Below are 15,243 nucleotides of genomic sequence, written 5' to 3' on the forward strand. Positions count from 1 at the left end.
GAGGTCTCGAGGAAGACCAAAGAGAAGATTTCTGGACGTAGTGAGAGAGGATATGAAGGCAGTTGGTGTGAGAGAGGAGGATACGGAGAATAGGGTTAGATGGAGAAAGTTGACTCGCTGTGGCGACCCCTGAAGGGAAAAGCTGAAAGAAGAAGACATATTCCTGTGTTCACAGTGACTGTAGTACTTGAATTCCTTTAGTAATGAGCATGTGTCTTTCCCTCCTGCAGACCAGTTGAAGTCCGTGATGGAGCAGGTCCTGGACTTTGCTGTGTGTGAGCTATCAAAAATTGTGGAGGCCTCTTTTGATGACCTGCTACTGGAAATCACAAAGATGGAGCGAGAGCGTCAGCTGTTAGAAGAGAAGCTGAACAAGAGCTCTGAAAGAGGGATTGGTGGGGCAAGGCGTAGAGGTTCTGAGAATGACTCTGTATCACCCAGTGGGTCTGAGGATACCCGGGAGGACATCACTGATATCACTGTGTGTAAAGAGGTGGCTGTCCCCAATGGTGAGTGTTCAATATGTCACTTGATATCACATGATGTTGTATTAAATTTTCACTCTGTGTTGTCCATTTGAATTTTCTTCGTTGAATTGTTCATAGATTTTTGGTTTGTTTTGAGTTAATGCCTTCCAGTTACAATCCAGTTTTTTATGGCCCATGCTAAAATGTGGGTATTTTTTTCCAGATCTGTCAGGGGTTTTTCGCAAATGTTCATGTGATGTAATTTTTGTTTTGTGTATACTTCATAATATTTCAAGATTCTTTTTTTCCTTTGCTGAGTAATCGATAATAATCTTGCTCCTCTTAGATCCGGCTCGCCCAGCAGTCCTGTCTGTTTCTCAGAACTGGGTCCCGATCCTGGGCAAGGTCTTTGGTCAGAAGTGGTGCAGTGATGTGTGGCAGATCAAGGAACTTGGGGAAGGTGGACAGAGCAGGAGTGAGGGAGGGGGACAGCAGGAGCCACCTCTCTCTGTTCCCTTGGAGGCCCTAGAGCCCACCCCATCCTCTCCCCAGCAGGACCCCCGATGGACACCTCTAGAGGATATGGATGTATTCTCCCCTGATGATGATGATGATAATGGTGAAGTCAGGGTCTCTGCTACCCCGGATGTACCACCATCTGGACCATCACTAAGCCCAACAGGTAATGACCTTGACATCAGGTAATTGAGAATAAGTTTTTTTTTTTAAGTAGGGAAAAAGAACAATTGACCTATGCACTGTAACGATTGTAAAATATTTTTCACATCCTAGACAAGAGTTTGTAGCTTAAGTAACAGGTTCACCATAAATATGAATTATATTTGAATTTAATATAAGGAGGCAATTTTTTCGTTATGGTTTTGCCTGTTCAGTTTTAAGTTTTCAAACTGCTGAACATGCATGCTGCCCTCTGCTGGACAGAATTGCTTGACATCAGTCTGTTAAGCTTCATCTAACCTTAATATCTATATCCACTTCTTCCACATCAGCTTACTTCATGTCCTCTTTCGCTGCATCCATAAATGTTGTCTTTTCTCTTCCCATAAATACCATGATATTACAACTTAAAACCTGCTCTGAAGCATCTAGACCAGCGGTGTAAAACTAATTTCACAACGCGGGCCACATACAGCTCAGGTAGATGTCAAGTGGGCCGGACCATTAAAATTATAGCATACTTAGCAATAAATAACCAAAATATCATGTCTTTCCTTTGTTTTGGTGTAAAGAAGCACAAGAGCATTAGGAAAATCTTGAAATTTAATGAACAATCCTTTTACAAAACATTTCATGAAACACCTCATATTTCCATAGACAAAAGTGCAAATTACTTTTCTCATTCACATGGATGCATTGCAACCCATCCCAATGATCGTACAAAGGCACAAAACTTTAACAAGTAATTAGTATTGAAAAATATAGTAATGCACTTTAAGATTAAATGAGACTTATTAAGAAAGGTATTTTTAAACCATTTACACATGTGCATATAAAATCTAGATTGAATCCCCGTCTACACCTTACAAACTAAAGAGAGTGCTATTAAATGTGTAGGGAAGAAGATTTTCCCCTGTCCTGTAAATATGTAAACATCATACATGGAACATACATACACATACAATACATACTGAAAATTTTTATGGAATTGCATGAACAGTAGAATTCCACCATGCTCTTTTGTTGTGAAGCTGCTGACTAATATTAAATTGCACATTTTCGCGAGCAATTAGGGAGCTGGCTTTTATCGCTGCTTCACTGACTTCTCGGCTATGGGTGAAAGTGGACTGCTGTTTCCTCAGACCCGCCAGCAATTCGTTGATCCTTTCTCCTTTCATTTGTCCTTGCAAGCTGTCATATTTTTCGCTGTGATGAGTCTTGTAGTGGCGGCAAATATTGTATTCCTTAAATGGTGAAACTTGTTGCAAACACACCAAGCACAAAGGTTTCCCATGCGTCTCGATAAAGAAGTAGGACGTGGTCCATTTTTCTTTGAAAATTCTACACTCTTTATCTACTTTTCTCCGTTTTGATAATGACATTTTGGCTAATGAGGGTGTAGCGGGGAGGTAGAGAACAGGGTAGAAACAACGTCGTAACAAGCAGCTGGTGGTGCATTGATACCGTCTGCTGTTTGGTCTGTCTCAATGATGCGGCTTGTCTTCTACTCTGATCAAAACAGTGCACCCCCTGGGATAATTCTTGAATTGCATTTAATTAGAAAATTTAATTCATGTCTTTTATGCATTTTTCACTTTTAAATTATCCTGCGGGCCTGATCAAACCTCCTTGCGGGCTGGCTTTGGCCCGCGGGCCATATGTTTGACACTCCTGGTCTAGACTTACTGCCTTTCCACATGGTCTCCTTGATCACGTCATCCAATTCTGTTTTTTTCCTGTAGTAGTCCCCGTATTCTAAGTCCCTACTCTCAAACCCAGAGGCTCGTCTTCCCTCAAACCATCTGGCTCCTCTCCTTCGAACCACAGTAGCCCAAATTCCACTAGTGCCTTCTAGGGTATCTGTACCGATGGTGGCCTTTGTTAACCCTGATGTGGCATGAATATCATATTAGGTTCAATTTGCAAATTTAGTTTTGGCACAACTTTTGTAGCCTGGGGGGAGGTGGGGGCACAAGGCAATGTCTCTCTGAACTGGTCTCAAGCCTGGATAAATGCAGAGGGTTACGTCAGGAAGGGCATACAGTGTAAAACCTGTACCAAAACAAATATTCAAATTAAACCTAGGAATCTCATTCCGGATCAGTGGAGGGCTAGGTTAACAGATAACCTACAGATAGAAGATGTGAGGAGGAAGGCATGTTTCCAAGCAGAGAGAGAAGAAAAGCAAGAGTCTGTGAGTAAGAGTTGGTTGGCAAGATGCAGAGAAAGAAGGTGGATATACTGTGTGTCTGGGCGACCAGGTGGAAATGTGGCAAGGCTAGAAGCTTAGGTGCAGGCTTTAAGTTGTACTCTCATGGTACTGACAGGAAGAGAAATTGAGTAGGAGTTATAATGAAGGAGTTTGTCAGAAATGTTCTGGAGGGGGAAAGAGTGTCAGATAGACTTATGAGTCTAAAATTGGAAATTGAGGATGTGATCCTCTGTGGCTCCACAGGCCCCACAGGTGAGATGTGAGTTAGAGGAGAAGGAGAATTTCTGGAGTGAGTTAGAGGAAGTGATGCATACCGGTAATATCCTCAGAGCTGAGAGAGTGGTAATGGACATGTTAATGCAGGCAATACAGTCATGGCCAAAAGTTTTGAGAATGACAGTTTCACAAAGTCTGTTCCTTCAGGGTTTTTAAGTGTTTGACAGATGTTTCTATGGTTGTGTCTTTCTCAAAACTTTTGGCCATGACTGTAGAGGTGATGAAGAAGTGATAGGCAGGCTTGGTATCCAGGATAGGAACACAGAGAGACAGATGGCGGTAGACTTTGCAAAAAGGATGGAAATGGTTGTAGTAACCACTTTTTTCCCAAAAAGACAGGAACATAGGGTAACTTATAAGAGCGATGGTAGGAACACACAGGTAGACTACATCTTGTATAGACGACGTAACCTGAATGAGATCAGTGACTGCAAAGTAGAGAGTGTAATCAGACAGCATAGAATGGTGGTTTGTAAAATTACTCTGATGACAAAAAAAAAGATAATGAGGACAAAGACTGAGCAAAGGACAAAGTGGTGGAAGCTCAAAAGGGAAGAGTGTTGTCTGATTTTCAGAGAGGAGTTGAGAAAGGCTCTGGGTGGTCAGGAAGTGCTGGAGAGGTGGTCAGACAGAACAAAGGGCATACGATGACTTGTATGCTCGGTTGGACAGTAAGGATGGAGAGTGATATATACAGGTTGGCAAATAGGTGGAAAGGATGTACAGCAGGTTTGGTTGATTAAGGATAGATGAAAATGTATTGAAAAATGCAAGAAGAGTGATAGGAAGATGGAAAGAGTACTTTGAAGAGCTAATGCACATGGAAATGAAAGAGAGGGAAGGATAGAAGACATGACTATTGCACACCACAAAGTAGCAAAGATTCGTAAACGTCAAGTGAGGAAGGCACTGAAGATGATGAAGACTGGAATAGCAGGTGGTCCTGATGATATATTTGTGGTGGTATGCAAGTGTCTAGGAGAGGCAGCAGTAGAGTTTCTGGTTATATTAATTAACAGGGTCTTAGAGAGTAAGAAGATGCCTATGGAATGGAGAAGAAGTGTGATGTGCCCATTTTTAAGAATAGAGGGGATGTGGCGAATTGCAGTAATTTTAGAGGGATAAAGTTGATGAGCCATACAATGAAGTTAATGGAAAGAGAAGTGGAAACTAGACTTAGAGTAGAAGTCAGCATTTGTGAGCAGCTGTATGGTTTAATGTCTAGAAAGTACTACAGGTGCAGTAATTGCTTTGAGAATACTGGATGAGAAGTACCGAGAAGTACAGAGAAGGCATTGTGCCTTTGAAGACCTAGAAAAGGTAAACAACAGGGTGCTGAGAGAGGAACTATGGTATTGTCTGAAGAGGCAGAGAAGTATGTTAGACTGGTGCAGGACATGTGTGCTAGCTGTGAAACAGTGGTACGGTGTGCTGTAGGGGTAACCGAGAAGTTCATGGTGGAGGTGGGACTCCATCAGGGATCAGCTCTGAGCCCCTTCTTGATTGCAATGGTGATGGACAGGCTGACGGATGAGGTCAGACAGGAATCCCCATGGACCACGATGTTTGCAGATGACATTGTGATCTGTAGTGAGAGCAGAAAACAGGTAGAGGAAAATCTAGAGAGGTGGAGGTATGCTCTGAAAAGGAGAGGAATGAAAGTTAGTTGCAGCAAGACAGAGTATATGTGTGTGAATGAGAAGAACTCGGGTGGAACGGTGAGGCTACAGGGAGTGGAGATCAAGGAGCTGTAGGATTTCAGGTACTTGGGGTCAACAGTCCAGAGCAATGGAGAGTGTGGAAAAGAGGTAAAGAGACCTGTCCAAGCAGGTTGGAATGGGTGGAGAAAAGTGTCAGGGGTACTATGTACTATGAGGGATCAGCTCTGAGCCCCTTCTTGATCGCAATGGTGATGGACAGCCTGACAGATGAGGTTTGACAGGAATCTCCATGGTGCATGATGTTTGGAGATGACATTGTGATCTGTAGATCAAGATGGTGGAGGATGTGAAGTACTTAATGTCAACAAAGATCTAAGAAGCCAGACTGAGATGGTATGGTCATGCACAAAAGAGAGATAGTGAATATATTGGTAGAAGGATGCTGGGATAGGCACTGCGGGGCAGGATGTCAAGAGGAAGTATTACATGATGTTTGATCTATCCATTCATCAATCGTCTTCTGCTTATCCTGCACTCAGGGTCACAGGGGATGCTTTAACACCCAGGTCGACATACAAAGACAGACAGCATTCACTCACTCAGTCATTCGGGGCAGTTTTCTCCAATTAACCTGCTGCATGTTTTTTCAAATGTGGGAGGAAACCGGAAGCCATCTAGACACATGGAAAACATGCAAACTCCACACAGATAGGGTACCCTTGTTGGAATCAAACCAGAGTCCTTTGTGCAGTGAGACTGAAGCACTAACCGCTGCAATATAACCACCATGATATTTGATATTTTGGATGATCTACTCACTAGCTAAGTTAAGGTGCCAGGGTTTACGTTTCCATCGCAATACAGTGTCAAGGGAGGGGTGGTGCCCCAAGCAACTGCAAACTTGTGGGCTACAAATTTAACATCTTAATTTTTGTATAAGAAACACATGTTTCCATAAACATGTTTTTCTTTTGTATTTATGATTATTACATAATTATAGATAATGATTATTTAAATGCCAAGTGAATAGATCATCCTCTGAATGCCAGAGGTCATTTCAGTCATTCACAGTTTAATGAAACATCACTTTCCAAATGGTTTTCTACTTTGAGTGAAGTTCCAGTAATTTAATGCATTTAATCAGAGAATTGCTTGGTAAAAAAGGTGATTAATTTTTTGACAAATTACCTTTAAAAGAGTACAGATGCCTTTTTGAACACACGCTTTCATACGTCCCTGGCAGCCTAACTGGATATAAACTTGGGTCTACTTTGCACTGGTGTTTGATCCTAGGAGGGAGTAGAGAGCTCCAAGTATACTGGATTTAGATATGCCATGGCTTCTCTTGGTCTGTTATGGAGTGAAGTTGCCATGGCAGGACCCTATGCTATGTGGCAAAGTCCTAGTATGATTGACTGCTGGTCAAGCCAGCTGCAAGATCTATCTGCTGTAGAACTTGGAGCTCCAATTACAGCAAAATCTGATAAGTCGAATGTTATATGTTGTACGCTGTTGCTGGTCATAAAAGCATGTTTTTTATTCCCTAGCTGACCTTTAAACAAATCCCAAAGGGAATTAAATAAAACAGAGTATACCTAAAGTGCACTTTGCCATAATGCACAGTTAGCATTTATGCAACTTGTGCTTTAGCCAGAAATTTCTTGAATATTGCTAAATTAATAGAAAATAGAAATTGATATATAGCCCTTAATATATAATTTTTTTTCTATTTTGGAAATGTCTTTTTCCCTCTGAAACTGTCCAGTTGAGATTTATAAAATTGTAAATTTGAATTAAAAATCACATTTGTTAACTTAAGATAAATATGTGTCAAAATAATTGATTTATAAACATCAGATTTTTTGCAGATAATTGTGTCGCCCAGTGTTAATTTTTCCAAAGGTCTAATTTTGTTTGATTAATTACAAACTCTAATGTTTTGACTCTAAAATGAAATTTTCCTGTCCTTGCAGAGGGATGTGGGCGGCGTCCATCAGCCTCCATGTTGCAGCGCCTCCTGACGCTACCATCACAGCTGCTGGAGGACGACAATGAGGCCAGTGCCACCGCTGCAGAACCGCTGGCCAACCTGTCCACTGAAGGGGCCGTTGAACATAGTAACCGCCTCAATCAGCTGGGCCCAACCTCCCCATCCTCTTTGGCAACCAAGGACGAAGAGGAAGAGGAGGAAGAAGAGGGGGAGGAGGAAGAGAAAGGGAGAAAGGTAACACACACTAGAAAAAGATAGTTCTAATCAAGTTCATATGTAACTTTGAATATTTTAATTTGGACATTTTTTTTTCCCTCTATGATAACTTAGGGGCAATTGCATTTCGGGGGAAAGTTGTTTTGACTGGTTTTCTACATTTTGGTTCTGTTTTGATGATTTTGAAATCATGCCATTCAATGTGCCTTGTGCTGTATAGTCTATTGGTGTCAGGTCTCTGTGCAGCTGCAGCAGCAATGTCAAGAATTTTGTTGCTGTTTCATAAACATGATCAAAAACTAGTCTGCATATAGCCCACTGATAACAACCCAATCCTGGACATACTCTCAACTTAATATATCTAAGAGGGGAAAACTGACTTTGTGTTACTATTGTACAAGTACTTGTTTTTAAATCACTTTTGCTCAGTTCTTTTAAGTACAGCTTAAACTCACCTCCCCAAAACTATTATGCCACCAACAATGCAGAAGTATACGTCAAATGCAGGGGAAACTCTGCTGTCATATTTTCCCACTCTTAGTCCCTAAATTCATAGTTTAGTGTATTTAGGATTTTATTGTATATAATTTGAATAATTTGAACATATTTAAAATGTTCGTGATTCATGCAGGTCACTTGATCAATTAGTTGATTTTAAATGTTTTCTCCTGCAGAAGAAGAGGAGGAGGGTTTGGTCAGAGTGTGATGAATGTGGTCGCCGCTTCAGCCGCGTCTTGCTGCTTAAAGCTCACCGTCTGAGTCATGCCACTACCGAAACAAACTCCTCTTCGACTGACAGGACCTCACCACTTCACTGTTTGGAGTGCGGCAAGAGGTTCTCCTCATCGACTCGCCTTCACAGCCACATCCGGACCCAGCACCCTGGGAGCCAGTCCTGAGCCGTTGGACCAAAAAGGCCAAAATTCAGACGCCAGATCAGAATAGAGCGGAAAGGAATCCAAAATAAACTCTTTGTAATCGGTTTGGATGTTTTCATCTCCTGAGGCAACATAACATGTAACCCACCATTGAGCTTCCTGCCCTGAGCGCTTGGATAGACCAATCAACTCATGCTCTTTCTCTGGAGTCGTCAGAAAATCAAAGCTCTCAATATGAAGTCCGTAGGTGACATCTTTAATTCTGTTTTTTTTCTTATACAAATTTATTTTTAATCTGTAATTTTCTTTAATTGCCAGCAAAAATTATCTTTTCTTTACTTTCAGCAACTTCCTCAAACAATTCAAGTAGTACTATAGCACATCAAAAGTGGAAAAAAACACACTTAGTGATACTATATCAATGTACAAACAAAAGTTTGAGACCCAGATTTCTTCATTAGTATGATGTTGTAAAATTATTCACCATCAGAAGTTGGCTGTTTTTATAATATTGCATCCCATGGGGAAAAAAAACACCAGAATTTAAGACAATTCACCCTTTTCTAAAAATCTATTCAAAGTTTAGTATTTGACCATTCTTTTGTAATTTGGTAATTATGTTTAATTATTTCCTAATAACTTCTGAATCAAATTCATGTGTCTGTTTTCAAAATCGGAAATTATCTATGGAAATAATTCTTAAAAGTTGCAATAAATTTTAGAATCTCCAAAGAATTGCTATCAGTATTTCCAAAAGTTTGCCAAAAAGGCATTTATAGTTAGTATACTAGAATTCACCATACAATTTGAAGAAGCCACCTAAAAATGTCAAATTGGTGTTAACACAGCAAGCAATAGTTTTAAACTTGCATATTTTACAAGAAAATTGACTGCTTTTGTTATATTTTATTGCTGATGAGATCCAGGCCTTAAATAAGTCTTTTTTTATTCTCGTGTGAGGCCACACTTTTCTTACTGAAAAAGATTCACATAGGATTTTCAGGCCTATTTTTAGACTTAGGATTTTAGACTTTACTTTTTGGGTGTAATCAGTGGTGCAAACAAACAAATGAAAGACACAAGAAGCACTTGGTTATGCTTCTGCTACTGTTCAAAATCTCTCAGCCTCTTGTTTGCAATAAGCTGGTCAACCAAGAGGTGCTCTTTGAATTTCTGGGTTTAGGCTTTGTCTTTTTTTCCTCCTTCGGTATTTGTGGTTTTGTTTCCTGGCTGGTAATTGTGGATTTTTATTGCACGGACAGACGGATTTCTCCAATTCTTTTCTTTTTTCTAAGTGCCCTTCGTTTCGTCAACATACATGACTTTTTCTCTTAATGTTTGGTTTTTACTTTTTTTATCTTTTGTCAAGTGCAGTTAAACATTTTTCCGAAGACTTTTGGATTCTACTGTTTGGGCTGAAGCGAAGAGGGACCTGGTGTGTATTGCTAGTCAATTTGGACTTATTGAATGTGAATCCCCACAATCTACCGTATTTGCTATTTGTGTGTATTTTTTTCCCCAAACACTAGTAATGATGGAAGGAAACTTGGAGAAAGAAGTTTAAATACCAGACTGTTTACTTCTTCATTGCACCTTGAAATTTGAGCTCTCGCTATCAACTCGCATTGCGCCTCTGCTGGAAACGTTCCTTTTAAATTTACAAGCATTTCTTTGACTTTCATTCTTTGTTTTGAATGAATCACAAAAATGTAAGCTCATTTCTGCCAGCCAAAGACCAGAACAGAAGAAACTTTCCTTATAGAATCTTTGAGACTCTGAGCCAACATGTTTAAATTCATAATTTTGAGACATAAGCAGTTTTAAGACATTTTTCAATTAATATATGTATAAAACATGACTATTTCATTTGCATTTTCAGAAAATATGTCTTACAATTGTGACTGACGCTAGAAGTTAATTGTGCTGGTAAGTGGGTCATTGCATTATGCTTGCTGTGGCCAAAACAGTTGGGAGATAACTCATCCTTAACAATATATCTCAACCATGATCTGTTTTTTCTTTGATTGATGCAGAGAAATGTTTGGCAAGATGACTTTTCATTTATATGAAGTTAAAAACTGCTTAAGTTTTTGCCAAACTGCTAACTGCTACTTTCACATATGAATCTTTTGGTATAAGGTATGCTTTATTTTTAATTTCTATTTTTGTGTAATATTGGTGGAAATGAGTTTTCACACAATACAATGTCAAATATCTTTAGTCCCAAACACAACAAAGGAAAGCAGATTAAACAAATGAGGTTCAATAACATGAGGAAAAAAATGCTATAATGGACATGTTAATTGGTTCATAGTAGCTTTGATTTTCTTTTTGGATATCTGAAAGAATCAGTTTCCAAGGAGCAACTAGAATAATACAGATATCCAACTTCCTCCTTTTAACTTTACATAGCTGCATTTTCTCAAGATTAGACCTCTTCAGTTGCTCTAGGAACATGCAAATGCTCGCAAGAGGTATTTATCTATAAATAATGGTTATATGATTCGTTTCCTGCCGTTGCCTCAGTCTGGCAGGTTAAAAATTTAATTCAAGCATTGACCCAGATCTCTTTGTTGTGATTTTTTTTTTTACCATGAAAGATATTATGATTTAGAGGTCCTTTTAATGAATCATTTAATAACATTTTTTAGCACAAAATCTTAAGCAACAAGAACAAGGAAATTGTGAAAAATAAATGAAAGAAATATCACTAAAATTTGTAAAAGAAAATCAAAAATGAATATAAAACATTGTTAGTTGGAATAACAAATTGTGCCATCAAAAATTTTGACTTGTTCTAAAGGGATTTTCGCTTTTATTTCATCTTGACGTTTAGATGTAATTTACTTTTCTGTGCAGGATTGAATAGCTTAAGAGGTTGTTTTTTTGCCATGTTTGTTCTCTATTTTATTTTAACTGTATGACAAAATATTTCTTATCATGACCGAAACCAATTTTTTACAGCTTTTTAAATTTCAGCTTCTTGAATCTGAATCAGAGAATCTTTATTAGAGTGATCAGTGAAACTCCCAAGCCATCGCAAACTGCAGTTGAGACCAGGGAATCCGCAGATAGAAATTCTCATTTACCCTGGTCTCTAATAAAATAAGTAGCTCAAGCTTGTTTTCACCCCACCGTTAATCTGAATTACGCACCGCTTTTTGCAAATGACCAGCATTTGTGTTATTCTGTTGCACTTTCCATCTCCACACACCTTCACATACCTCAGTTTTCTTGTAAAAACATTTCAAGAGTTTTTTTCTTTGTTACCTCAGTGGGTGAGCAGACTTAATGATTGACTACACAATTTTTCTTGTGGGTTTGTTCCTTTTGGATATGTCTCTCTCCCTTTTTTAGGAAAACCACATAACTGCAGTATCTTCTCAGGTTCGAGGAAACCAGGTTCCTGATGATGTGATTTGTGTAGCTTTAGTTCAGTGATCAAAACTCACAAAACCTTGAGAATTCTGCTGCTACCATGAGAGAAACTCTGATTAAAAAAATAATAATTTAAAAGGTCTGAGGATAAAAATACTCCTCCTCACCTACAATAATTATCGTGAAACCAATATGGTAATCATGACTCACAAGTCAACTTAAGAGTTAATATTAACCATTTGCCAGAGCAACAAGATGTACATCATCATTTCAAATTATTAATTTTTCACAATCTTACTCACAATCTTGTGTGTTCTCTTCATAATGAAACAAAATTATTGATGAGGATGTATTTTTTTCAAACCATAACAAACACTAGAGAATAAAAGGCTTCACAAATTAATTCATAGGCCAGACTGTTTGAAAACTGTCTGGTTCCTGTTTCTTAAATCGACATTTTAACCTCTTAAGGATGCCTAAGCAGATTTCACCTTCTATCATTGGCTCTTGAGCTTTTATTGTGTTTTTTTTTTTTTTTTTTTATTGTTGTTTATTTAAGTAATACGCACAAAATACCAACATTCACCTCCAGAACTGCAGTAATGTGGTTTTCACAGGACGTATTAGCTCATGGTCACTCTGCAAAGACAACTTGTAACTCCATGTGTCCACTCCAGTAAACTGTTGAAATGATGTCCTTTGGCGACAATTTTATTTATTTTAATTTAATCTTTTTTTTTGCAATGGGGTCATCATGTGACATCACTGACAGAAGGTTATAGATGGTTATTACAACTCCTCATTGTTTAGAAAGCCATAATAGAGGGGAAAAAACCTGAAGAAACTTGTGAAAGAGCCGAAGATTAAAGACATTCTGAAATCTAGAACAACCTAGGATTTTGTTTATCATGGGAAAATACTTAACATTTATGAGAAAACCTCTGTATTTCTTTCCCCTATAACTTATTTTACTGTTTGAATATTTAGTTGACAGAGTTTACATCCGTAATACCCAATCAGTCACGATTGGCTATTGATTGAACACCAAATACAGTGAATTGATTCAATCATCTGTGGTTTCTTAATCAGCTTACTAAATCTTTTTAAACGTGACTTTCAGAATGTCCTTAAATTCTGAAATACAATGTGCCTCCTCCTTTGTCCGGGAGGAACAGATAAGGCTAGCTCAGCGCTTGTATGCCATATTGTCCTCTGTGAAATATTTGAAAAATCCCAAATGCGGCTTAACATTCTGTTGGAAATTGGCAATACATGTAAGTTATTACTGTTGTATTATCAACTCAAACTGAAGATAGAACGATTCAACATTGAGATCAATTAAAATGCTCCATATTGTAACACTAAAATTCTGATTCAATCTAAATATACTGATCAAATGGACACTTAAAATATCATCTTGATTCGGTTTGTACTTTGAGTGTGACAAACACAGTATTCTGAATGGATGTCAGTTTTAACACAGTTGAGTTTAACATTTTTCAGCTAATACAAATAACTCATTTTTAGTTGTCTCCATTTACGTCAGCCAGTACAAGTCCAAATTTCCACAATCTCCACAGATTTTACATTAAATTACCTTAATGTCTTGAAAATGATTGATACCAGGATAAAAACCTGTATAACAACAAAGCCAATGATGAAGGACACTAGGGATTTCTAGTGAACAGAATGTCATTTTAACTTAATAGGCTCTATACACAATTAATGCCATTGAGTTCTTTATCCAGTGACTTTGAAATAAGATCCTCCAAATGTTTTCAAGAAATCAGATTTTAAAATGAATGTATTTATTGGACTTGTTCTACTTTGATAACTGGGCATTGGTTATCAAATTTTGAAAATACAGAGAAACAGTTTCCTTAATAATTTGTACCCGAAAGTGTAGGAAGAGTTATTGTAATTCTTTTTGTTTTCTTTGTCAGGCAACATCTGGCTTAGCTGGGATATATTCACCTATAATAAAACTTTGAAAAGTAAAAGTAAAATACAATATACAGATGAAAGAATTGTAATTTACTGAACTTCAAGTCCTTTTGAATGACCCTTTGAAACAGTCATTTTTTAAGTCATAAAACTGTTAAGAAAGACAACATGGAAAAAAAAAAAAAGGAATCAAATCTATATGTAAATGTGTGCGCACATTGTCCTGATTCTGTTATTATGACTATTTTTTTCCCCTAATCCTTATTGGTAGGCAGTTCAAACTGTAAGTAGTCTTTCAGTTGTGATTTTAAATTTTAGTGAGACTTATTCAGAGAGTTCTTAACCTGATTCCTGTTACTTTTCTTTTGTTGGATAATAGTTTTCTGAAAAATTGATGTGCGGCTCCCATGTTGAGAGAATTTAAGAAGGGAATTGAACTTGTAGTAAGTGTTGCTGGGAGCCAGAGGATGTTTTACTTTTATAAAAAAAAATTGAGCCTGAGCGAAAGGTAAACTTGTTGACATGTAACTGGAGTATAATTAAGCTTAAAAAGCTTAATGCAGGAGTTCTTCAGGGAACAATCAGAGGTCCCCTCGATCTTTGATCCTAAAATGGGAAACTAGGGGATGAAAGGGACATCTTATTTGTGTTTTGAAGTGTTTTAACATTTTAAGTACATTTTTTATGCAGACTGTTTTTGAACTGACACAGGGAAAAATGAATGGTGTTAAAATCTTTGTTATTAGAGGTATTTTTACTCCCTGTACAATGTTGTCATTTGAAAGCTCATCTCAGTCTGTATGTGATGCAATACTTTTGATAACATGCCATTTTTTGTATTTTAAAAGTTTGGAAAAAAAGTAAAAGTGACTGAGGGCATCAGATTGACTGTGGGTGTGAAAAACTGATTAAATGTATAACATTTTGACTGCTTGTGACCACTGTCGGTTTTGATGTTCGACTGCCAACTATTTACCTCTATAAATTGGAGGCTGTTGGCAACTTCATCTTGTGCCTGCATGTGGATCACAATTACACCATCTAAATGTCATGTATACCAAGTCCTGTCAGCCATTATGATGATTATAAAGGTAATGATGATGGTGTTATGTTTTGTTTTTCATCATTTTGTTATAATACCTGTTTAAGTCACTGAGACCAGGTACTTTTAGTGTTTAAAGAAAATCAATAAATTCTCACATAGACATTGCTGGATTTCCGTATTGTGTCTCACTTAACCAATTTGTTCAAGATGATATGGTATTTTAGAGGTCAGATATCAGAAAAGCAGCTATTACTTCTCAGTTCATCTGCAACAAAAGTTGAAGTTTCAAAATAAGATGTACTTAATCTTTTACCATAAACAGGAAAAACTAGAAATTACTACAAATTACTAATAATGATCTGCTCATGCATAGGTGGGTGTTGTTTTTTCATGTACGCTTCATTCTTTTCCTCAGCTAAAGACACTGGGGCAAAAAGGTATTAAGTCAGCCACCAATTCTGCAGGTTCACCCACTTAAAAAGATGAGAGGCCTATAAT

General features: G+C 37.9%; 1 protein-coding gene across 1 annotated transcript in view; it reads left to right on the forward strand.

The window, feature by feature from the left end:
* Nucleotides 1-14,910, forward strand: part of LOC147229505 (uncharacterized) — a 28,784-nt gene extending 13,874 nt beyond the window's left edge. The window contains exons 2-5 of the mRNA XM_086154978.1: nt 231-509; nt 814-1,149; nt 7,268-7,518; nt 8,175-14,910. Of these exons, the coding sequence (XP_086011104.1) occupies nt 231-509; nt 814-1,149; nt 7,268-7,518; nt 8,175-8,399 (1,091 nt within the window). The 3' untranslated portion in view covers nt 8,400-14,910. The remainder of the gene's footprint in view (nt 1-230; nt 510-813; nt 1,150-7,267; nt 7,519-8,174) is intronic.
* The last annotated feature ends 333 nt before the right edge of the window (nt 14,911-15,243 follow it).

This window comes from Fistularia commersonii, chromosome 11, assembly GCF_037954325.1.
Source record: "Fistularia commersonii isolate RoL2024-O1a breed Wild chromosome 11, RoL_Fcom_v1.0, whole genome shotgun sequence".
NCBI lineage: Eukaryota > Metazoa > Chordata > Actinopteri > Syngnathiformes > Fistulariidae > Fistularia > Fistularia commersonii.